Genomic DNA, 24,573 nt, shown 5'->3' on the forward strand with positions numbered 1-24,573 from the left:
CTGAGGGTATACAAAAGAGAAAAATATTTAGATTAAATATACATATAAACATTGTGTTAATATTGTAATTGCTACTTAAACCTTAATTTTGGTGTTATCTGTGTAGGTCCAGGTGGATGTTTCCAGAAAAGAGCTCAAAGTATTCAATATCCCGCCTTCCTTGCCAGAAGAGAGAATGAAGGACCGTCTAGAAATAAGTTTTTCTAGACCAACCCGAGGAGGAGGAGAAGTGGAGAATGTGAACTACAATGGCAACACAGGAACAGGGATCATCACATTTTTGAAACCTGGAGGTATGACTATTGAACGAGGCTGGAGACTCTGATCTAGGAAATGGAAAAGGCGTCAGGGCCTTGAAGGCATTCAGAGATAGCCCCAAGTGGATACATACTAACAATAGTAAGCCCATTTTCCATTGCAGGCCCCAGGGTTTAAAGCCCCATAGCCTGGGGCTTTAAATCCGTAAATCCTGGCAAAACAAGGGTAGACTGCATACCATGTGATCAGATCCTGTCATGCTTTTCCGTTTCTACTTTATTGCCTTTTTGGGTGAATATTTGGGATAGAGACTGGTAGATGAGGGATTATAAGAAAAATACACAGGTAGAAGACACAAAATCACATTTCTTATAAAATCCTATGACAGTATTGTGTTAAATGTGTCTTTCATGTAAAGCTCTGAATAACAAGATTCACTCTTACGCTAATTTCTTCAATCATCTAAAGAGTGTTTTTATTTTGTCCTTGAAAATGGAGGAAGCTAATTATCTTGGTGATGGCAGAGAGGCCTTCCAACCTCAAATTCTTGGGATAGGGAAAAAAAGATTCCACTTATCATTTACCTGCAAGGCAGTGTCACGACTTATTTTGTTCATGACAACTGGTGTCTGCACTCCTTTGCACTAAGCATGTGTAATTCTGCCAAGCGCCACTATGCAGAGGCATGTGCTTAACACACCTATGCTGTTGTACAAGAAAGGATGATAAAGAAAAAGATTACAATGCTTAGGGCAAACAGTGCTCGAAACTTAACAGCAGCTGTAAGACTTCTTTCATATGAGTATTTACCTTGCACTGTCTCGCTTCCAGTGAGCAGTCACTGTAACTGGATAACTGTGAAATCAGCTGTTTTAACCAGATGTAGAAAATTGTTGGTGTAGAGGAGGACAGGAGGAGTAGTGCAGGATGCCTGGAGGTTAGTTATGGAGCGGTGATCTTTAGACATTTCCTGGAGACTTGAGCAGGGCTATCCTTACTGGAAATGGAGATTATGGATCACAGTGTTGGAGAGCAGGCAGGCAAGGTGAGTCAACAGATTTTGACTGAAAAGCAATCAAGGAACACAGGTGAGCCTAGAGAAAGCAGGGTCAGAGTTCAGGAAATCGGATGAGATAAGCAAAGGCAGTGACCTGGGATCACAGGAGGATCGGAGGTAAGCTCACAAACCAGATTTTCTCAGGAGAAAGACAATAATTAAACATGAGCAGAATTCAGATTTAGTGAGCAAGTTACCAACTATGGTTCTTCTATGGTTCTTCAGGGCAGCATTTTCTTGCTCCACCTTTTTGTAAATAAAACTGCAGCAGAGAGATTAAATGTCTCAATCAGCTGATTGAAAGGAATGTTGCAATCATCTGATTTTGCACAATTCACTTGTTTGTGTACAGTGCACAGGATGTGCAAAAGAGTCTCCAACAACAGCAAGTTTTGGCACAGTACACTTCCTGCTCTCAGCAAAGGTGGACGCTTTTCGACACCTCTCTTCCCTGGATCTCTCCTGCTTGTGCTCTCTTTCTGTATTCTGTGTAACTGTAAGAGCATTTTTCTGCAAATTATTTGAATTGAAAACCATAAATCTGATCAGCTTATTGCTCAAGGCAATTGATCAAATTTTCTAAATGAGAAGACCAGGCGCGGGGGAGCTAAGCGGTCCTGCAGGGACACATGCAGCTGGATGCATCATGGATTCCTGGGGAGTTTGACAGATAATGTGTCTGTCTATTTTGTCCATCAAGGACATGGAAGTTGCGTACATAATTGGATTTATGAGAACAGGATTTCTGCTTATTGGAGCTGGTGGTGACCTGGTATATGTGCAAACTAAACACTAATGCCAGCAGTTTTGGCATTAGTGAGGCTGCCGGGGATGTGTGTGGGGTTAAACCAAGCTGTGATCACCCAGACTCATATGCTTTGAACAACACCACAAGCTGGATGTGATACTTGCACAGCATCGCATGCCAGCTGTAGTTTGAACTGAATGGTGATATGGAAAGACCTCGGGAAGTTCTAGCTCGATTTATGGCAGAAAATCCAACAAATTCGGCTGATTGGGACATGCCATGACGACGGACTAGCTGAGAATTGAGGGCTGACACAAATTCCACAATCAGCCTGACACAAAAACAATCTCCTTGTTATCAAATCCGGTGCCCGAATGGCTGGCCTTGGAGACTGGCTTATCTCATATTGTCCTGAATGTTATGCAAACAAAACGCTCTACACCTGCCCAGACCAGCTCATGACACCACTGAACTCAGAACACTGCCCTTCTTGAACTACTGATAATATACCATCTAAGACTATGCGGGGGCGACCTGGAGAGACTTATGCCAATACTGATGCACACATGATGATAGAACATTATTGATATCACAATGGAGAGATTTTCTTGTGACATCAGCTCTTATAAGCAACAGAAGGTGCACAAAGGAGGAAAAGGTGCATGAAGTATATACAGTGCATCCAGATATATACAGTGTATAGGAAAAAATAAAATAAAGAAGAAGAGATTTAAGGTGACTTATATAGATTTAAGTGGTGGCAGGTAAAAACAGTGCGGTTTCTGGTTTGATAAATAAGTAAATTAAATAAGTGAGATAACTGAGATAGGTGAAGGCTCTTATAGTACATGATTATTGCACAGGGTATCAAATAGTTATTGCACAGTTATTGCAGTGTTATTACACCAGGTTATAGTGTAGTGGTATTGTAAAGGGATAAATGACTTGCGGTAGCGCTCCTTTTTACAGACAGGATGTCTAAGTCTGTCACTAAAGGAGCTGCTCAGCTCCTCTACAGTCTGGTGCAGACTGTAGAGGAGCCCAGCAGACGACAGTGTAGAGGAGGGCTGAGGCTACCACAGAGTCATAGAAGGTTTTAAACAGGGGCCTGCTCACTCCAAAGGACCTCAGCCTCCTGAAGAGGTGGAGGCGGCTCTGGCCCTTCTTGTACAGGGCGTTGGTGTTATGAGTTCAGTCCAGTTTATTATTGACGTGAACTCCCAGGTATTTGAAACTCTCCACAATCTATATGTCCTGCCCCTGGATGTTTACAGGGGAGTGAGGTGGGGGTCTTCTCCTGAGGTCAATCACCATCTCCTTGGTCTTAATGGTGTTTAGACACAGGTGGTTCTTCTCATACCAGTTCACAAAGTTCATGATGATCGACCGGTACTCCAACTCGTTCCCATCAGACTTTTACGGGAATTCTAAACAATAATAACTGAGTTCCCATCTTTACTAAATGAAGAGACGGCGGTGATGAAGTTCCAGCACCTATATTGAGAAACAGAGCAGAGATCACATAGATGGAAAGTAATCGGACCCCACGGTCCCGCTGCAGTCTGCGTCTCCCCTGTCTCTGCCTGTCTCGCTTTCCCTGCTCTCTCTAATACTGCACAGTGGCCTCGGCATGAGATAAAACAAAGACAGTCTATCGTAGACAATCAGTATCCCCCGGTAGCTGCGGCATTTGGCCTTGCATTCAGCAAACAGTGAATCTTATACTCAGCCATCATGTCTGCAGGCCTCCTATGTCCGAGTGGTGTGAGGCCATAGTGACTTCAGAATAATATTTCCCATAACATTCCTCTTTTTTTTATTTTTTTTGATGATGGCGTTGTCGGCAGGATCTGTGTGATCACACACAAAACCAAATGACCCATCACATGAAAATGTGAACAAAACACAAAGGACCCATTTCTGTAAACTCGTAAAGTGGGACCCAACAGGTTCCCGTGTTGGAACCGGGCAGTGCTGGAACTTTTAGTACAACTCAACATGAAAGCTTCAGAGTTTTATCACACAAGATCAAAGGATTAGCTTTTATCTACAATTTAGGGTTCATCTAATTAAGTAAGGCCTGTTTTAGGTCCCTATGCGCACATTATTTTAATCTTACATTAGACTAGGTAAGCTAAACCTGTTTAGTAACCAAGGTCGAATCCGTCTACTCTTCCCCCACCCTGTAAAACCCCTTACTTGGTTCTCCATTCCCATGGATAAACATCCATCAGTTTCATACCTTACAAATCCACGAGTACCAGTGTGGGGCATCAGAGTGCAGGCTGGGCCTTTAATCCCCAGAAAAACTCATCCTTTCTAAAAGATGATAAAAACTGATGTGACCCCGGGTGAAATCCCACTCTTGGCCAATCCTGAGCAAGAAGTCCCTGTATTGAAAATAGGTGTTACCATTACCAGCTAATATTAAAGGATCTTTAGAACCAATCAGATCCTGGTTCTTCTTATATCAAAGCAAAAATTGCATAAACCGTAGGTCTTTGTGTGTCTGAAGCAAACAGTTTCTATTCTTTATCATACAACCATATTGATAAACATGATGCAACATTTCAGTGTAGATGTCATAACACACAAAAAAAATCAAACATGTAAGTCAGTGGAACAGAGCAGTTAAACAAACAGTAACACAATATGAGAAGAGTCCGAAACGTCAAGAACGCAAAGTTAAGAAAGCCTTTAGGCCATTCAGGGCACAAGGCAGAAAATAATCTAATCGCGCTTAGGGTTCTTCAGGCAACTCCTCCCGTCGAAGAATAGGAAATCAGAGTTCTCTGGCTTCTGCATCCCCAGTCCTCTTCTTGTTTCCCCCTTGCAGGCTGGACGATTGAGCCGGATGGTAATGAATATTCAGTTCTGGATTGGGCAATGAGCATTTTAATTTGCATTTCTCCCTAATAAAACACTTTGTGAAGATGGTCGGTAGACACAAGCCCGTGTGTCTATTGGGGAACAGAAACAAGGTGTAATTAGTGTTCTTATCAAACCCCCATTCATGTGTCATTTACTAAAAACATCCTCCAAGCACTTTCACATTCCAGTTATTTCTCTGCACAGTTATTTAGCTCCCAGAGTTCTGTAATTATTGTATTTTAATTGTATTAATTGTATTAACTAAAAGAGTAATCTTTAAGTTCAAATGTATTTGCAGTAGTTTTCCAGTAATTCTTAACAGAATGCATTCAATGTGTGTCTTACCTTTTAGTGTCTGACAGTTGAAGGTTCTCTGCAACATAATTTCATCAAGATATTCGTTTCATGTCATTTTCCTGTTTTATTTTGAAAACCCAGCTGAGAAAAAATAAACCTTTCCATGTGGAAGCTTTTTCCAACTTCAGCTTGCCTTGGATCAAACATTTCCCCTCTCTCTTTTTTATTTCTTTTTTTAAAGAAAGGGAGGTGCTGTAGCTTAAGAAACGAAGTGCAAATCTGCACAGCGAAGACAAAATATTTATACCATGCTGGTAGCTGTTCAAGGATGCCAAGGTTCTTCACAACAAAGCAGCGAGCAGGAGAGGTAGAGAATAGGAGCTCTTTTGAAAACATTCTAACATTGTTAAACAACCAAAGCTACGTAAGCAAATCAGAATTGGTTCCCAATTTAATCCTAAAATAAAGTAAACCATACATGTGATTATTTGCCATTTTATTAACTGAGGATTAAGGACTTTGATTAAGAAGTTCTTGGATGAACACGTCTCTGCGTTCCTATTTGTCTATGCCTCGGTAATCTGATCTATGTGTTTTGGGTGCCTGGTCAGGAAAGGTTAAAGGTTCTCTGAAGCTTTCTGTTTTCAGCAACCCTGAAAACCCAGAACCCTTTACAGTCAGTGTTAGGTGTCAGGTAACCTGTGGGACCACCTCGTTGTCTCTGTGGGTCCCATCTGGTTCCACCAGCTGTGATAAGTTTACAACAGCTCCAAACCACAGCAGCTTGTCCCCGGGTGCAGTGCCCCAGGGGTCTCCACCTCCCCCCCTGGGTGGAACGTCTCTCATTGTAAGGACCTCACCTTATGTCCCGTTCAAGATGTTCTTTGCACAACAGGAGTTCCAATGTGGGGTGTGTTTGCTGCTTTGATGTTCCTCAGAGAAAACCTTCATTCACCTTCAAGCTGATACCCTTTTATCATCACAGCCCCTCAGCCATCCTGTCCAGATCCAAAATGTCCCTATAATTTAATCTAATTAAATTAATCTCACTACTTTTCTGTATGTAAGAGGATAACCATTAAATTATCCTGATCTAAAAGCCCTCTAGATTAACATTTAGCTAAACTCAGTATTATGTGTTTTTTCCCTCAAGATGTTTTAACATCTGGTTAAAAAGAACTATTGAGTTATTTGTGTTCTAGTTGAGAGATATCAAATCTCCATAAATATTGTAACAATTGTACACTGATGCTTTAATCCCAAATTTACCCATGTTAGTTAGTAGAATGTGTCATTATGCTAATTTTGCAGCCTTATCCATTACTTTAAGATGTTCTGTAAATGCGGTGTTCGCAATTTCCTTCGCATCAGCAGGTAGTTTAAAGGTTTAGGTTACTCTGCTTATATAGTGAAAACTAATTAATTCATTTATTTATTCAACTGTTGATATAATACCCACTTAATTTCTTAGGTTGCTCTATGATTCCATCAAGTTTCTTCTTTAAAAGTTTTCACCTTTACTTAATCTTAATGTGTTTCGTAATGTGTGTTTTGTTTTAATTGTGTACAAAAAATCTGAAGTGAAATGCAGAAGGCGTGTCTGCCAAACTTATTTGTGTTTTTTTGTCGAAGGTTGTCCGACGCCTGTCATAGTCCTTGCCATTGTCCATTTTCAGTCCAATGTCTGAGTTCAGCAGCACAACATTCTCCTTCCCTTCAAGAGCCCATCCTCCAGTTTCCCTGCCTGCAAACAGAATTAATTCTGCCAGCATTTTTTGCCAAAGAAACGCTTCATGGTTGAAAAAAAATTACAGCAAAGAAGTCACAGTCACAGTCACATTTTAACCACAGTGTTCCCTCTAAAATGACAAACATAAAATAAATAAAAGGAAAAAAAGAAGAAATACAACTAAAAGAAATAATAATAATTATTTTTTTAACAAAAAAAGAGAAAATAAATAAATAAAACTTTGACAAAATAAAACTCAAAACTGGATCAGGCTGAAGTCAATGACATCACCTTTTCTACTTGTCCCCAGGATCAGCCCCCATGTCACTGCGGCACCGTTTTGGTATTCTCTCGCATCTGAGAATATCTAAAAAGAGACTAAATCTCTTTGTTAGCACATTCCTATCATATTGACCAGGTTTCTTTGAAAAAGAAAAGAGCAGAAAGATAGAACTATTAATGGCGGAAAGCAACAAAAAATTTCAAGACACCACCTTTCTCCGCTGAAAGATCTCCTGGCATAAATTGGTTAAAACTTAGCATAATTTAGTGTCCAAATCTGATTATGACTCCTTACCGTACTGCTAGCACTGTCTTCTCAGAGTCTTCCAGTGGCAGAAAGGTGGTGTGTCCTTTAATCAGAAAGCAATATCTCAGAGAAAATAAGTGTTAGTAGCACTCAAAACCCTGGTCCTCTTAGTGCCAATTTAATGTGATGCTTTTGGCTGATCCTGGGAAGGTTCTTTCCTTTCCCTTGAAACTCTGTTCAAAACACCTCCAAAAGAAATGAAACAAAGAAATAACCGAGAGAAAAAAAAAAGCAAAATGTCTTCCAAGGAGCACAATTATGTATTTTCCAATATGACATAGGTTTTTGACTTATTACAAACTTTTTGATATCCTTCTGGTCCTTTGACCATGTGTATTTATTGTTAGTAATACCTTTTATTTATACATAACTTCCCAAATCTCAATTGGTCAAGAGTGAAACCTTAAAGCAATGATTTTCTCTTTTAGTTTTCTGAGCTTCTAGTGTTTATCTATAAATGATAAGAGTTTCACCGTAAGCACATTGAGAAGACTGCCCAAAACAAACCAAGATTAGAATTAGAATGTAACCCTTCAGAAGCTGGCTTTTTTTCCCTCTGACATAGTTTTCATGCCCCCAGGTCAGTACATACTGAACCCAGCCTTGCCATAAACATTCAGATGTTTACAACATGGTCAGATTTGTTTATTATATCTTTCGTCCTTCTCAGGTTATACTGTCCCTCTGAGGTTCGACTCAGCTCAACGTAACTGGATAACATAAAATTATTTTGTAACTGATGATGCGTTTAATGTGGCCTTCTGATATTCTGACACTTCTCAAAATTCCTTTTTAGCTGATTCAAATTCTAAGTAAAAAAGATATAAACTAAATGAATAGAAAAACCCTTAGAAAAGCATTTCATATTTAGTTCCATACAGTTTTGTTCAAAGCACATTTTTTACATCTATTTAAAATCAAAGATCATGTATATCTAAACTTCTTTCAAATGGACTGGTTTGTGGTGAATCATTATTGTTACAAGCAATAAGATCTCAGTAATTTTATATTACTTTAGGGCTAAAGAACAAGTGATCTGTGCCTAATTTTGTAAAACAGTAAACTCACCAAGCTTTATGTAAAGCTTATTACCAGTTCCAATTTTCCAACAAAATATTTCTAACAAAGCTGAAATATTTTCGTTAAAGCCATGTTGATCTCTCCGTGTAGCAATTTAATTTGGACCGGATATTTAACGTGGGATAAAACACAAACTTTGTTATTAGAGTCTCTCTTTTCCTTTCTTTAGCTTTTAGTTAACCTATATCATGCTTAAAAATTTCATTTGAATTAGTGAGCTGCAGTCTCCATAAACAAATGAACATTTTTGAAACTATGATATTTATCATTTTAACTGAATTAATTCACACTGACGAACATTTTGTTACATACGATACATACATACATACAGTTACATAGAAACGATGACATTCAGACAAACACATGCAGGCCTGTTTTTTTTTCATTATCTTACACAGATCTGTGTTTTTCATATTTTTCGAAACTTCTATGGCAACGCCGAAAGATATATATTCAATGTGTTAAGTTCCTGTTTGGTTTAAAAAAAGAGATGGCGTGCGCTGGCTACGACCCCCGAATGTTTTGTCCACATGCGGTTTTACGCTTCAGCCCCACAAGGATACAACTCTTTGTGATACAACTAAATACTGCTTCTCCTTGTTTAGTTTTGGTTCTAGGTATGCAGAGCAGGCTGGAGCCAGAAGACCTTAGTGGTCTGGAGGGTTGATACACTGATAACAAGTCTGTGATGTATTTAGGTGCTAGGCCATTCAGGGATTTATAGACTAACAGAAGTATTTTAAAGTCTATTCTCTGAGATATAGGGAGCCAGTGTAAGGACTTTAGAACTGGGGTGATGTGCTCTACTTTATTGGTCTTAGTGAGGACGCGGGCAGCAGCGTTCTGGATCAGCTGCAGCTGTCTGATCCACTTTTTAGGCAGGCCTGTGAAAACACCGTTGCAGTAATCAATTCGACTAGAGATGAATGCATGGACTAGTTTTTATATGGATGTCATTAAAAACCTTGATAAGGGCGATCTCTGTACTGTGGTGAGCACGGAAGCCAGACTGCAAAACGTCAAAGCGGCTGGTCGTTGTTAAGAAGGTGTATAATTGTTGAAACACAGCTTTTTCAATAATCTTACTGGGAGGTTTGAGATGGGCCTGTAGTTCTGGAGTAGTAGTTTTTCTAAATTGTTATTTTTCAGCAGTGGTTTGATAATTGCTATTTTAGGGACTGGGGGAAAACACCTGACAGAAGGGACGTGTTTATTATCCGAGTCAGATCAGACACTATGACAAGCAAAACTTTCTTAAAGAAAGCTGTGGGGAGAACATCAAGGCAGCAGGAGGAGGAACTTAGCTGCTGAATGATCTGCTCTAAGCTTTTGTGGTTTATTTGGCTGAATTGGGATATTTTGTCAGGATAGGTTCCTGCTGGATACAGCTTTGGATCTGGTGTTGATATGGAAGTACAAGCTGATCTTCTAATTTTTAGGATTTTCTCAGTAAAGAAGTTAGCAAATTCATTGCAGGCCCTGGTGGAGTGGAGTTCAGAAGTCACGGACACAGGAGGATTTGGTAACCTGTCGACTGTGGCAAATAAGACAAGTATTATTAATGTTTTTCTTAATGATCTCAGAAAAGAAAGATTCTCTTGCATTTTTCAGTTGTAAGTTACAGGGGTTGGACAATGAAACTGAAACACCTTTCATTTTAGTGTGGGAGGTTTCATGGATAAATTGGACCAGCCTGGTGGCCAATCTTCATTAATTGCACATTGAACCAATAAGAGCAGAGTGTGAAGGTCCAATTAGCAGGGTAAGAGCACAGTTTTGCTCAAAATATTACAATGCACACAACATTATGGGTGACATACCAGAGTTCAAAAGAGGACAAATTGTTGGTGCACGTCTTGCTGGCGCATCTGTGACCAAGACAGCAAGTCTTTGTGATGTATCAAGAGCCACGGTATCCAGGGTAATGTCAGCATACCACTAAGAAGGACAAACCACATCCAACAGGATTAACTGTGGACGCAAGAGGAAGCTGTCTGAAAGGGATGTCCGGGTGCTAACCCGGATTGTATCCAAAAAACGTAAAACCACGACTCCCCAAATCACGGCAGAATTAAATGTGCACCTCAACTCTCCTGTGTCCTCCAAAACTGTCCGTTGAGTGCTCCACGGGGTCAATATCAACGGCCGGGCTGCTATAGCCAAACCTTTGGTCACTCGTGTCAATGCCGAACGTCGGTTTCAATGGTGCAAGGAGCGCAAATCTTGGGCTGTGGACAATTTGAAACATGTATTGTTCTCTGAGTCCACCTTTACTGTTTTCCCCACTTCCGGGAGAGTTGCGGTGCGGAGAAGCCCCAAAGAAGCGTACCACCCAGACTGTTGCATGCCCAGAGTAAAGCATGGGGGTGGATCAGTGATGGTTTGGGCTGCCATATCATGGTATTCCCCATACTTGTGCTAGATGGGCGCGTCACTGCCAAGGACTACCGAACCATTCTGGAGGACCATGTGCATCCAATGGTTCAAACATTGTATCGTGAGGGAGGTGCCGTGTATCAGGATGACAGTGCACCAATACACACAGCAAGACTGGTGAAAGATTGGTTTGATGAACATGAAAGTGAAGTTGAACATCTCCCATGGCCTGCACAGTCACCAGATCTAAATATTCTTGAGCCACTTTGGGGTGTTTTGGAGGAGTGAGTCAGGAAACATTTTCCTCCACCAGCATCATGTCTTGACCTGGCCACTATCCTGCAAGAAGAATGGCTTAAAATCCCTCTGACCACTGTGCAGCACTTGTATATGTCATTCCCAAGACGAATTGACGCTGTATTGGCCGCAAAAGGAGGCCCTATACCATACTAATAAATTATTGTGGTCTAAAACCAGGTGTTTCAGTTTCATTGTCCAACCCCTGTATATCTGTAAAGTGTTTTTAACAGATGTCACAGTGGACCTGAAGTCTGTTCTTTCTCCATCTGTGATCAGCTTTTCGACACTCCCTTTTTTCACCTCTAACTGCTGGAGCATTTCTCCAAGAAGATTTTTTTCTTCCCAGAAACAACCTTCACCTTAACTGGAGCAATGCAGTCAATGATGTCTAAAGAGACTTTATAATGAAAGTTATCTACTAGCTCATCTACTGAGTTGCAGCCCAAGGTTGAAGTAGCAGAGTAAGCTTGAACAAAAGTTTCTGTGGCATTGTCCTTAAAGGTGTGTATTCTTATGATGTCCCTTTGGCTAAATGAGTCACTGGAAATTATGCTTTCAAAGGTAACAGAAAAGTGATCAGATAGGGCAACATCAGTTACATTGACTTTAGAAATCTTTAGACCTTTAGTGATGATAAAGTCTAAAATATGTCCCTGCTTGTGCGTTGGCTGTTTAACATTCTGAGTTAAACCAAAGTTTCTAAGTGTGTCACACAGTTCTTTTGCACTTCTGTCTTCAGGATTGTCAACGTGAAAGTTGAAGTCTCCCACAATAATTAAACAGTCATAATCAACACATCACAGATAGGAGGTCACTAAAATCATTTAAAAAGTTTGATGTGGACTTAGGAGGCCTGTAAACATTCAGAAACATAGTTCGTACTGGGCTCTTTACCAAATGTTCGAAAGAGTCGAATTTTCCCAAGAACACCTTTTTACACTTTAGTGAATCATTAAACAATGTTGCCACTTCTCCACCTTTCCTTTGCTGTCTGCTTTCACAAAGAAAATTGTAGTTTGGAGGAGTCGATTCCATCAATATAGCTGCTTCATTAAGTTCATGTAACCATGTTTCTGTTAAAAACATAACATCAAGATTATTGTCAATAATGAAGTCATTAATTAAGAGAGTTTCCTGACAGAGATCTAATGTTTAATAAACCGAGTTTATATGACTTAGTGGTTGATGATGTCTCTGTGACAGGTTGCATCTGACAGTTTATGACTTTTAAGTATTTGTTCCTGTTTATCCTTTTGTTTTTCACAGATATTCCATAATCTCTGGCAAAAAACCCAAGCTGATGCTGGAAACTGTCATGTCTGATAAACGTGCGGCCAGGGCCTGATCTGTATCATAGCGAAGTAATCTGGAAGTCCTCAGCACCAGAATGTTCTGTGAAACGTAGAGGAGGAGGATCTGGGTTCTTTCTCTGGTAGCTTAGTGTTGACATACCTCTGAATGTTGTCATGATTCTCCTGGGTCACATTTTGGAGCGAAGCAAATCTGTTTCGTAATGGAATTCCAACATTTCCAGTAGGCTTACTCCTATCATTTGTTGTGGGAACAGCCCGCTGTTGTTTCACTTGTCCTGGGACAGTTCTCTGTTGTCTAGGTGGGGGGGGGTTCGTTGATCCTTTGGTCTTGCACCCAGGGGGGTCCAGGGATTCTCATTTTCCTCAGGGAGCTGTTTGTTCAATGAGTTGCTGGGCTGGTGGTCACCGTTCGGAGTCACAGGCAGGGTTGTTTAATTTCCATAGGCGCTGTTTACATCATAATTCAGTTCGAGTCGGCAGATCTTCTGTTCCATTACAGCTATCTTCTGTAGAAGCGTGTCAAAGTCCACTGTGGTGAGGGTAGGCATCTTTCCAAAATCTAAGTCTATCTATAGTGTGTATATATGTATATGTGTATATATATGTGTATATATATATATATAGAGTGTGTGTGTGTGTGTATATATATATAATACGATATATATATATCTATAGAATATAGACTATATATCTATAGAGATATATAGCTAGCTCTAGAATCTAGATAATCTCTCCTATAGAAGATCTAGATATCTATCTAGTATCTATATTATATATTATGTATATATATACTTAATATTCTATATATCTTATTATATGTCTCCCTTCTCTATCTCTATGTGTCCTCTTCTCTATCGTATGAGCTCTCTTTATCTATTCTTCTTCTCTCTCTTTTATATCTCTCTCTCTCTGTCTCTTCTCTCTATCTCTATGTCTATGTGTCTATGTGTCTCTCTATCTATGTGTCTCTGTCTCTGTGTATATGTGTCTCTCTCTCTATATGTGTATCTATCTCTCTGTGTCTATGTCTCTATGTGTATCTCTCTCTCTGTGTCTCTCTATATCTGTGTCTCTCTATATATGTGTCTCTCTCTGTGTCTCTCTATATATCTCTAGTGTGTCTCTCTATCTCTCTCTATATCTATATCTCTCTCTATCTGTATATGTCCTATGTCTCTGTCTCTATATATATCTCTATCTATATCCTCTCTATCTATGTATCTCTCTCTCTGTCTCTGTATATATATGTCTCTGTCTCTGTCTCTCTCTGTATGTATCCTCTCTCTCTCTGTATTCTCTCTCTCTCTGTCTGTCTCTATCTGTCTGTATATCTCTCTCTCTCTCTCTGTCTCTCTCTGTCTGTCTATCTCTATATCTCTGTCTCTATATCTGTCTGTCTCTCTTCTATGTATATATATGTCTATTCTGTCTTATATATCTCTTATGTATCTGTTTATATCTGTATGTATTATAGATTATGTCTGTATCTATATCTATATATGTAAAGATGTATTATCTTTATTCTCTGTATGTTGTATTATATTATTATATATATGTATGATATATATGTAGATATTGTAAGATATATATGTCTAATGATATATATGATATTTATATATAAGATTTATCTGTGTAGTATCTTATATCTGTCTCTATATATTTATTATGTTGTATTGTATATATATATCTATATATATATGTATAATTAGTATATATATATGTATATATGTATATATATATATGCTATGTATATATAATAGTATATATATAGTATGTATTATATATATATATATATATATGTATGTAGTATGTATATATAATATATATATATATGTAATATATATATATATGTATATATATATATATATATATATATATATATATATATATATATGTATGTATATATATATATATATATATTATGTATGTATATATATATATATATATGTATGTATATATATATATGTATGTATATATATATGTATGTGTATATATATATATATATATATATATATATATGTATGTGTATATATATATATATATATATATATATATATATATATATATATATATATGTATGTATATATATATATATGTATATAGGCGAGGAGTAGGTGTAGAATGATGACAGACCGGCACTGGAGTGAAACAAAGGGAGGTTTAAATAAGGAAGCTGGCAGGTGAAATGAGTTTGACTGATTGATTGACTAATTACCAACAGGTGTGACTGACTGCAAGGGGAGTGAAGTGATGGCTGAGTGAGAAGGGGAGGAGGAAACTAAAAGCTAACAATAAAGTCAAATCATAACTAGAACCCAAACAAAGAGGAAAAACTGAAAACTACTAGTAAACAAAAGCCAAGTCAAAACTAAACCATGACACGTCCACGCTATGGGTAATGAATCTACCGTATTTTTTGGACTAAAAGGCGCACTTAAAATCCTTAAATTTTCTCAAAAATTGATGGTGCGCCTTATAATCCGGTGCACCTTGTATATGATTAAAGTTGTTCTTACTAACCAATTTTATGTGGTATAATACGCTCAAAAATCTGTTAAAATGTGTAAGTATGACTTTGGCAACCAGCGAAGTTGCTCCGATCAATGGATATTTGGAGCATTACAGTACACTGTGTCACTACCTGATCGGACCCCTGAGCTGTCTACAAGACTGCATGCCCATAATGTCAAAACTAGAAGTACATTCATGTAAAGGCCCCCACTTCTCAGGCTATATGTTATTTTGGCTATATGTTAGAAACAGGGCAGTGTAGTCCATCTACTCTGTCTTCCTGGCAGAGACGGATAGCTCTCTCTCAGGAGAGAGCTGTTCGCATGAAGGGGCGGAATGATATTACACACTTGGGAAGAATATTTAGAGCCAGTTATAATCCAGTACGCCTTATGGTCTGACAAATACGGTACAAAACAGATCAATTCCACTTTTAGAAATAAGTGAAATTTCTTTTACATGTACTGGTAAAAGACTTTTCAACACTCTCTTCCTGTTGAATGTTTTCTTTCAGGCTTTTTCTGTTTTTGATCATTTGTTTCTTATAGACAATTTCTGTACAATACCTTATAAATGTTGCAAGTTCAGAAGTCTGCAGGAGTTTAGCTTTATTTTATTCCAACATTCAAATTTCTAGCAGTTTGAGATTGAGACCATAGCTATAAGTATTTTATAATTGCATCAATCTGAAGAATGAAAAAAATATTTTTCTGAAAATGTCTTGTGTGTGTGTGTGTAGTTGCCTGGAGGTTGGCCATGAAAGGAGGTTACAAACTAAATCTGGAATCTGAAGTAAACGTCATGGTCAGACCAGCATATGAGTACAAATTGGAAAGGTTTCAGGTAAGACATCAAATACTCTCATTAAAAGGTTCTATTTGATTGCTTGATATAAATATTCTTGTTTGGCATTCATTCCTTAAAAGGGTTTTTTTTCTTTATGTGGAAAGTTAATAAAGTTTATTTATTAAGGGCCTTTTACAGACAAAATAATCACAAAGCACTCTATAGAAAACCAATAAAATAACTATTAAAATTAAGTGGCAATAAAATTAATTTAAAATAACTAAATAAGACACAATGAAAATAGTTATACAGTAAAAAGCCTGTTTAAACAAGAAAGTTTTAACTACAATTTTAAGAGTCCACAGAGTAGCTAAATGTAGCTGTAGAGGTGGACGGTTCCACAGCCTTGGTGTAAAGGGATGCATGACAAAGGTCCTGCTTTCTAACAGAAATGGTCTTAGCTTTTTTGTCAGATTTAATGCCTCTCAAACTAATATTCTGTTTGTTGGTGACTGAAGTCCACCCTGTTAGATTGGTTTTCTCTGTTTGTGTATATATTTATTTTCTTACAGTTTTTTTAAATGAACTGTGCTCAGTAATAATATCAACACATAAAACAGTGTGAATGATGTCACAGTCCTATCTGGGTTATGCCATTTGTTTCTCACAGATTCCCTTCAGACAACAGTAAGCTCATATGGTACAGCTTCACATTAACTGCTGTTTTCCAGTAAACGCATGGCTAGATATTTTGTGAAAACTTGGTTTGGTCCCATATGTTTGCTATAAAACCTACAAGTTTTTCTGTGATGTTAAGACTCAAAATTCAAGCACAAGACAGAAAGTGAAGCAAATAAAAAGACAAATATAATTCCAAGCAAAAAAAACAACAGGAAATGAAAAGATAACTAATAGGTTATTGAAAGGATCTGACAAAAGAGATGGAAGAATAATGGGAAAATACTGTAAATAATCGTTAAGATTACTGGATGAGTAGAAGGTGTGCTGATTGGAAGTTAACTGGAAACAAAGTTAGTTGAGTGAAAACGAATAAAGTAGCAGGACAAAATAAAAAAAATGCCATACAAAGTTAGCAAAAAAGCTGAAATATAGAGTAAATAACAAAAATCCTAATATGACAATACACTGCCACAGCTGGGCCCAAATCATTGTCTTGCAAATCACAAGTCAGACTAAAGTCTTCCATGTCTCTGATCAAAAATGCCCTCACTAAGACCAAGAAAGTAGAGCACATCACCCCAGTTCTAAAGTCTAAAGTCCTTACACTGGCTCCCTGTATCTCAGAGAATAGACTTGAAAATACATCTGTTAGTCTATAAATACCTGAATGGCTTAGCACCTAAATACATCACAGACTTGTTATTAGTGTATCAACCTTCCAGACCACTAAGGTCTTCTGGCTCCAGCCTGCTCTGCATACCTAGAACCAAAACTAAACAAGGAGAAGCAGCATTTAGTTCCTATGCTCCGCTTATCTGAAACAAACTTCCAGAAAACTGTAAAAGTGCGGAAAGCCTGAGTTCTTTTAAATCAAGATTAAAAACACATTTGTTTACAATTGCCTTTGACTGTTCTAGTTAAACTGTTTTACTGTTTTTAATGTTCTTTTTTGTTTCTACATTTTATTCCTACTTGCTTTTAATCTGTTATATTTTCCTATATTTTAATGTTGTAATTTGCTATGGTTGAACCCAATGTGAGCCAGACACAGAGCTGATGCTTAAAGGGGTTTTATTAACTAAACCCAGGAGGCAAAAAGGCGGACTTCAGGCAAGCAAACAGGAGCAAGTGGGGACAAGACAAACTCAAAAACAAGAGGGCAAAAAACAGTACGGGCACAGACTGGCAGACAGGCAGGATAAACAAAATAACAGAGGCTGGAATGCTCTTACCAAGTAGGGATAATACGAGACGTTCTGGCACTGGAGACTGATCTGGACTGGGTATATATGGACGTCAAACAGGTGGAACCAGTGAGGACTAATTGCAGAGGGAGAGGAATGGAGCAGGTGTGCTAAATGGTAATTAGATCAGCTCCAGTGCCACAAACATTACACATGTAAAGCACTTTGCATTGTCTCTGTACTGAATTGTGCTATATAAATAAATTTGCCTTGCCTTGCCTTTTTGGTATGATTTTCAGCCCACATGTGTTATATAGCAAGTTATCAAAAAGTATAGATCATTTGTTGGATGCTGGTTTTACAAAGTCTTGCCCAAGTCTTCTGCCTGAAAGACTGCAGCTATTTCAAGGAGTTGTCTAACCCTCTTCATTTCGTCCGCATGTTTTAACAGGTATAGATGATATATTTCATTAAGTTGTGTTGCTTTGCATTTTATCTGTATTACAAATTCAAATAAACTATGTATAGTGTTAGTATACAGTATTAAATAAAATGCATTTTTTGGGCAGTAGACAGGATCTGCATGGATTCATCAGACCCAGACGTTCTTGTGTGATTTTAAATCTGCCATGTATATGTATTTTCAAGGCAATCTCATTCTTAATGGTCCTGTACACTTGTCATCAAACGTTTATGTCATTGTGTGTGACTATACACGGTACCACAAACTATTTTGTGTTAATTAAGGTGGATGGGGCAAGATAAAATGTAAACCAGTGGTTCCCAAACTTTTTTGGCTCAAGGTACCCCTACACATTTTTCCACCCAGCCGTGGTACCCCAAAACTGACATTCTTTTATTTCACATTCTACTCTTCAGATGTTCAGATCCCATTTCACTACAGAGGGTGCCAAATAGTCGTGTCTTAAGCGGGCGGGACTTAATGTAGTTGACAATTTTGACCGCTTGATCCAAAACCTCAGTGAGTTCAGGGGGCATCGTTTTTGCAGTAAGACTCTCCCTGTGGAGCATGCAGTGTGTCACTCTCATGGTGGATTTCTCTCTTTTGCTTTCGTCACAAAGCCTTTAACTCGGCCCTTCATGCACGCAGCGCCATCAGTACATATACCTGCGCACATTTGCCAATTAAGGCCATTTTCCATGAAGTAATCATTTGTGACCCTGTATATCTCATCACCCGTGGCATGATTTTTCAGTGCCTTACAAAATAAGAAGTTTTCTGTTATGCGGTCCTCATCGACGTACCTCACGTTAGCGATCAGGTGACAAATGGCACTTGCATCGGTGGAATCATCTATTTGAAGTGAAAATTTTCCGCTCTGTCGTAGTCTGTCACAGAGACTAGCTTCAATATCACCGGACATATCATCAATGCGCCATTTGATGGTGTTGTCAGAGAGCGGAATCTTATCGATTTCTTTGGCAGCGTCTGGTCCTAGCATTACTTGAACAATGTTTTTGCATTAGCGATTCTGCAATGGTGTGCGGCTTTTTTGCTTTAGCAATGATTTCAGCTACCATATAATTAGCCTTCTGTGCTTTCTCTGACACACGAACATGGTACAGCATACGTTCACTCTTTGTGGCATTTTGTGATTTTAGCCTTCTGAAGAATTTAATGTCTTTATTTTTATAGTCCTGGTGTTTTGTGTCAAAGTGCCTTGACAGTTTACCAGGTGCCATAGCGTTGTTTGCTAGCATCTCCCTGCAGATTAGGCATACAGGTCTGGGACATGTAGCATCCCCACTCCAGAAGAATCCGTATTTGAGATAACTGTCATTGTAGTGTCTTATCTTTGGCCTCTTTGCTCCCGCTGACTCTTCAGGTGTTGCTTTGGGTGTGTCCAGACGCTAAGGATCTGAACTGGTTCGCTTCACAAACTTGTCCATTGTTGTTTTGCCTCTGTCACTACCCGATCCGTACCGGTAGCATGATCCGTACCATCAGCTCATTTGTGCACGCGCGAACAGAATAACTTCCTGGTCGCCAAAAAAATAATGTAATTACGGTACTGAAAATACTTATTTATATACTTAAATCATTAATGAATGCTAAACTATATTGTATAGAAAATATTTAAGATTTTTCTGGAAGAAATTGATGCGTTTTACATTCTCCATTGTACTGCTTGACGTCATCATCGGATATGCTCAGAAGTCCGGGAATATATCATTGCATAACGTTTTGTCTGAATGTACTCTATTAGTTTTATTATTTGTTCAAACAGGACTGGGAAAACTATTTTCATCGTTAATTATAAGGTGAATTTTGTCATACAAATAATGTTGTACTAAAAATTTTTTTATTAGAAAGTTAAAACTATCAATTAAGAGTTTAGCGCCCTCTGGTGTACAAATCATGAACAAGAGAAGACCCCGTCATAAAATTACCCACATAATTTATTTTTTTTACAAAAACCGAACAGGGAATAGAACAATAACACATAACAAAGCCAAGGCATACTTTTTTAAAATGCATTTATTAAGTACAAAATACACAAATACAAATGCAAATCAAATAAATGATTAAAAAAACCCTGAAGAATATTCAAAATAAAATACGTTTCTATACTCCTAAACGTGATTATAGCGGGGGTTTATGTACTTTAAGAAATGGTGTATATATTCTTATTTCCCTAACCACAACTGGGAAACATTTATGCTATTAAAAACACACAAAAAATAAAATTATATATATATATATATTTTTTTTTTTTCTGTATTTATTTGTAAAATATGCAATATATACGCAAATACAAAGATATACATAAAGAAAACCCCCGCCTCGAAAAAATACAAAAGAATAAAAAAGTAAGAAAAAACAGAAATTGCCTACCAGAAGTTATTGTGTTTGCGCGTGCACAAATGAGCTGATGGTACGGATCGTGCTACCGGTACGGATCGGGTAGTGACAGCCTCCACCGTGGACACTGTCATAGCGACGCTGTTTACAAGTGACGCCGCCACGCCCCCTCAACGGAAATGCATTATTTCCTAATAATTATTTTTCTGTCATTTTTTTCAAAGTAGTAAAGAAAACATAAAATGAAGCCCCTCATCATAGAATATATTAGCTTACATCAAAATAAATTTACAAAATTGTTAAAATGTAAAAAAATGTACATTCAATATAAAACTCTCATCAATCTATGAAAAAATCCTGCGGCACCCCTGTAGTGACCTCGCGGCAACCACTTTAAAAACCCTAGAGCACTACTGTAGTTAATTGTTTTACAAAACACTTCAGCCATTACTCATTTTTATAATTGTCAGACCCCCCCCCCCCCCTTTTTATGATTTTGTATGTAAGATTTTGTTGTGGCAGCATCGCTTCTGTTGGTCTGCCCCAGGCCGGATGTGGCTACAAATATAACTCAGTACTGTCAGCATGTGGATGAATGGGTGAATGTAGTATAAGACGTTTTAAGCTCCTCTGGACTTGATAAAGTGCTATACATGTACGGGCCATTTACCATTTACCATTTATTAATTTCAGACATCTTGTGGCTTATCCAAGCGAACCATTCTTCTGCAAGACATTGATGATGTGGAGGATGAGGAGGACCTGCAGGACCACCTTGAAATTCATTTTCAGAAGCCCAACAACGCCGGTGGGGAAATAGAGAGCATCAAGTATATTTCTAAGGGAAAAGCTCTACAGGCATTTTTCAGTGAAGATACAATGGACATAACTGACTAAAGTTAACTAGAAGCACCTTATATAGTACGTGTGTTTAGGGTAAGAAGGGAAGAGCAAACTCCCTGCCACTATCAGTGTCTGAAACAGAAAAGCATTTCTGTTTTAAGACTTTGAAGTGTTGTTTGGTTGTGGTGATCTTTCTTTTTCTATTCTGCAAAAGTGGGCATGTGTTTTGTTTTATTTACATTAAATTACTATGTTATCAGTCTATAGATATGCTTCAGAGGGTAGTTTAGGCAAATTTATGTTCAGTTACCATGTGTATCTGAACACTCAGATTGATGATTGGAACTGGTACAAAATATTGATTTTAATGTAAGTTATTGCACGTGATTCAATGTAAATTATTGCATGATGATGTGATTCAACGAAAACTTCAGCAGTCAAATCACTGTAGTAAAAGTAAATGATATGTCATTGAAGAGGGCAGATGATGTGCTAAGTTAAGTCTCATTGGGTCTTTACTCTATGAACCATTAAATCTAAGTTCTGTCATTTTAAATTTTTTTGGGACATGAACTTTCCCAGCAGGGTACACTATTTGTAACTTTTCTATCCTAAGGAAATTCTCCCATTTGTTATAGATATTTTGCATACTGCATAAATGAATTCAGGAGTAAATGGTTCATTTGGAAATGTTTGCTTTTTTCTGGGTCAGTGCTGGTAGATTTAAGCTTGTGTAATGCATACTTTACAGCACTTTGAATCGTCTTGTTACTGAAAAGTGCTCTATAAATAAACTTGCCTTGCCTTAATGGTATTTTCCCCCTTGTTTATGACGCTCAATAAAATATAGAGATAATATCAATCATAGATTTTTTGTGTTTTTGGGTGGATGGGGGGGTTGGTTGGTTCTTTTATGCAGAATTAACTGAGCAAAACATTTCCTTCAAACTTTAAACAAGTTACATTTGGCAGAAAGTGCCCAGGTAGCCTGTAAGGACAGTATGTTTATCTTGGCCAGAGCTCAAACGTTTTCAAGATGTCAATTCTTTCTTTATTTTCCTTGCGTTAGCCTCTTTGTACTGAATTCCTCTGCCTACATCAAAATCCCTTGAGCACATTGCTCTACACCACCTGTTAATTGACTCGCCTTTGCTGAGTTTCCAAGCTATAAGAGGACACATATTTCTATATTACTCCTAACATGTGTTTGCATTCTTTATGTTTTGGGACTACCATTAGAAGGAAGGGATTCAAAGTGCCAAGTTTTTACTTCAAATGTGCAAGTCCTTAACCTCATATATAAATTAGTCTGTTTATCTAATAAAACCATTTACAATTGTCCATAAGGAAAGTTAGACATCCCTCTCCATTGTTATGCCATCATGCCATGGCTAAATTAGTCTGTTTATCTAATAAAACCATTTACAATTGTCCATAAGGAAAGTTAGACATCCCTCTCCATTGTTATGCCATCACGCCATGGCTAAATTCAGAGTGAATTTTGAACAATATGTGACATGGGGAAGGATTAAAAATGGATTGTGAGCAAGAAATTTCACATTCACAGCCACCAAGGATCCGCCTTCACAGCAGGATTCCCTGCTGTGAACCCAGATCACTTCACACAGACAAAAGGTCAGAGCACTCCTGGCCAGAGATGCAGTCTTCACTCTTCTTCTGCCTGGGACATCTGGAGGAGAGGAGGTGGCTGGGCCACCATGGGGCCTCACGGGGCCTGAAAGACGCACAAGCCAGCACAGGGGAGAAACCTCTCTTCGCCCGGGGGACATGACCGGGCAAATCAGAGTTAAGTCTGCTGTCTTAACTTTAGCGTCGAGTGCCGGAGGAAAGAATCCCTCCATGCCAAAAACAGCTTTGTTTATTTCTCCTCAGCTGTTACAGGAAAGGTGACTTCAGACGGCGGGGATCAGCCTCCTTTACCCACTTCCCAAGCTGAGAGAAAAAGGGAGCTGAAATCGTGAATACAACCGGGTCAGAGAACGCTGCAGAGCCTCAGGCCAGGCCGATCCCAACAACGTTGCAGCTGGTTGCATGTCTGTTGCTGCTAAGAGCTATCCCGCTGCTGGAAGAACCACATATCCCCTGCTTTCCCCCTACTTTCTTCCTTGTATGGCCAATGTTTACCGAGCTCACACGAGACAGGTCTGACAGGATTGAGGAAGGCAGAGTAAATGGTTCATTTGGAAATGTTTGCTTTTTTAAACACAAAGAGCTAATGGACGTGGCTCATGCTGACATTCTGTATCAGGCCATTGTTATAACCATAAAACACACTTGAATCATATCGGCAAACGTTATCTCCACAGGGGTTTCATACATTGATGGGATATTAATGTTTATTTTATCCGGTTCTATTATTATGACTAAAAATAAAACTGAAGTCTTAAACGTTAGTGCCGAAAATCGGCTAGCCAAAATGGCTATTAGCTTCTGGTAACTTCTGATTTTTGGTTATTCTAATACGGTCGTTTCAAGCATTGGCTTGTTCCTTTCGGTCCACCATTGTTCGATAGTGCTATGAGCGTTATTACCGCATTAATATGGAATATTAATGTTGATTTAAATGCGTTTTGTTTAATTTTAGGAGTAACCGATTTCAGCGACAGATCGCTGCAGCGACTGTACATCCCGGAGATATAATCGCATTGATTTGTTTGTTTGTTATGTTATGGCGATTGTACTGAAACAGCAATTTCCCTCTGGGATTATTAAAGTATTTCTGATTCTGATTCTGATTGATTAAAATAATGTTTTGCGTGACTCAGGATTTGCATTATGAATGGGCTGAAAACATGCCAAATGTTTTTTGAATTAGTGAAGCTAATTTAAGCTCATTCCATGTCCTTTGGCTGCGGTCCATCAGGGCCAAAACCTCACGCCACAAGAACAGTTTTTTTCCCATCTGCTACCGGCCTTATCAACAAGGCCAAGAGCCGCCCGTGAAACTGGACACTGTCTCTCTCCCCCGTTCAGGACTTACAAGCTTCTGCGTTACATTAACGCACAGTTTACTGAGTGTATACAGCTTCCGTATATATATCCATTTTATTTTATTTTTATTTAGTTTTTTGTCTGCACCATCAACACCAAGTCAAATTCCTTGTA

General features: G+C 38.4%; 1 protein-coding gene across 1 annotated transcript in view; it reads left to right on the forward strand.

Annotated features, from left to right (window-relative positions):
• nmi (N-myc (and STAT) interactor) overlaps positions 1–22,309 on the forward strand; it is a 64,743-nt gene extending 42,434 nt beyond the window's left edge. The window contains exons 7-9 of the mRNA XM_036138753.1: positions 107–293; positions 15,869–15,972; positions 21,298–22,309. Coding sequence (XP_035994646.1) covers positions 107–293; positions 15,869–15,972; positions 21,298–21,501 — 495 coding nt within the window. The 3' untranslated portion in view covers positions 21,502–22,309. The remainder of the gene's footprint in view (positions 1–106; positions 294–15,868; positions 15,973–21,297) is intronic.
• Positions 22,310–24,573: the final 2,264 nt, after the last annotated feature.

Source organism: Fundulus heteroclitus, chromosome 7 (assembly GCF_011125445.2).
Source record: "Fundulus heteroclitus isolate FHET01 chromosome 7, MU-UCD_Fhet_4.1, whole genome shotgun sequence".
Classification (NCBI taxonomy): domain Eukaryota; kingdom Metazoa; phylum Chordata; class Actinopteri; order Cyprinodontiformes; family Fundulidae; genus Fundulus; species Fundulus heteroclitus.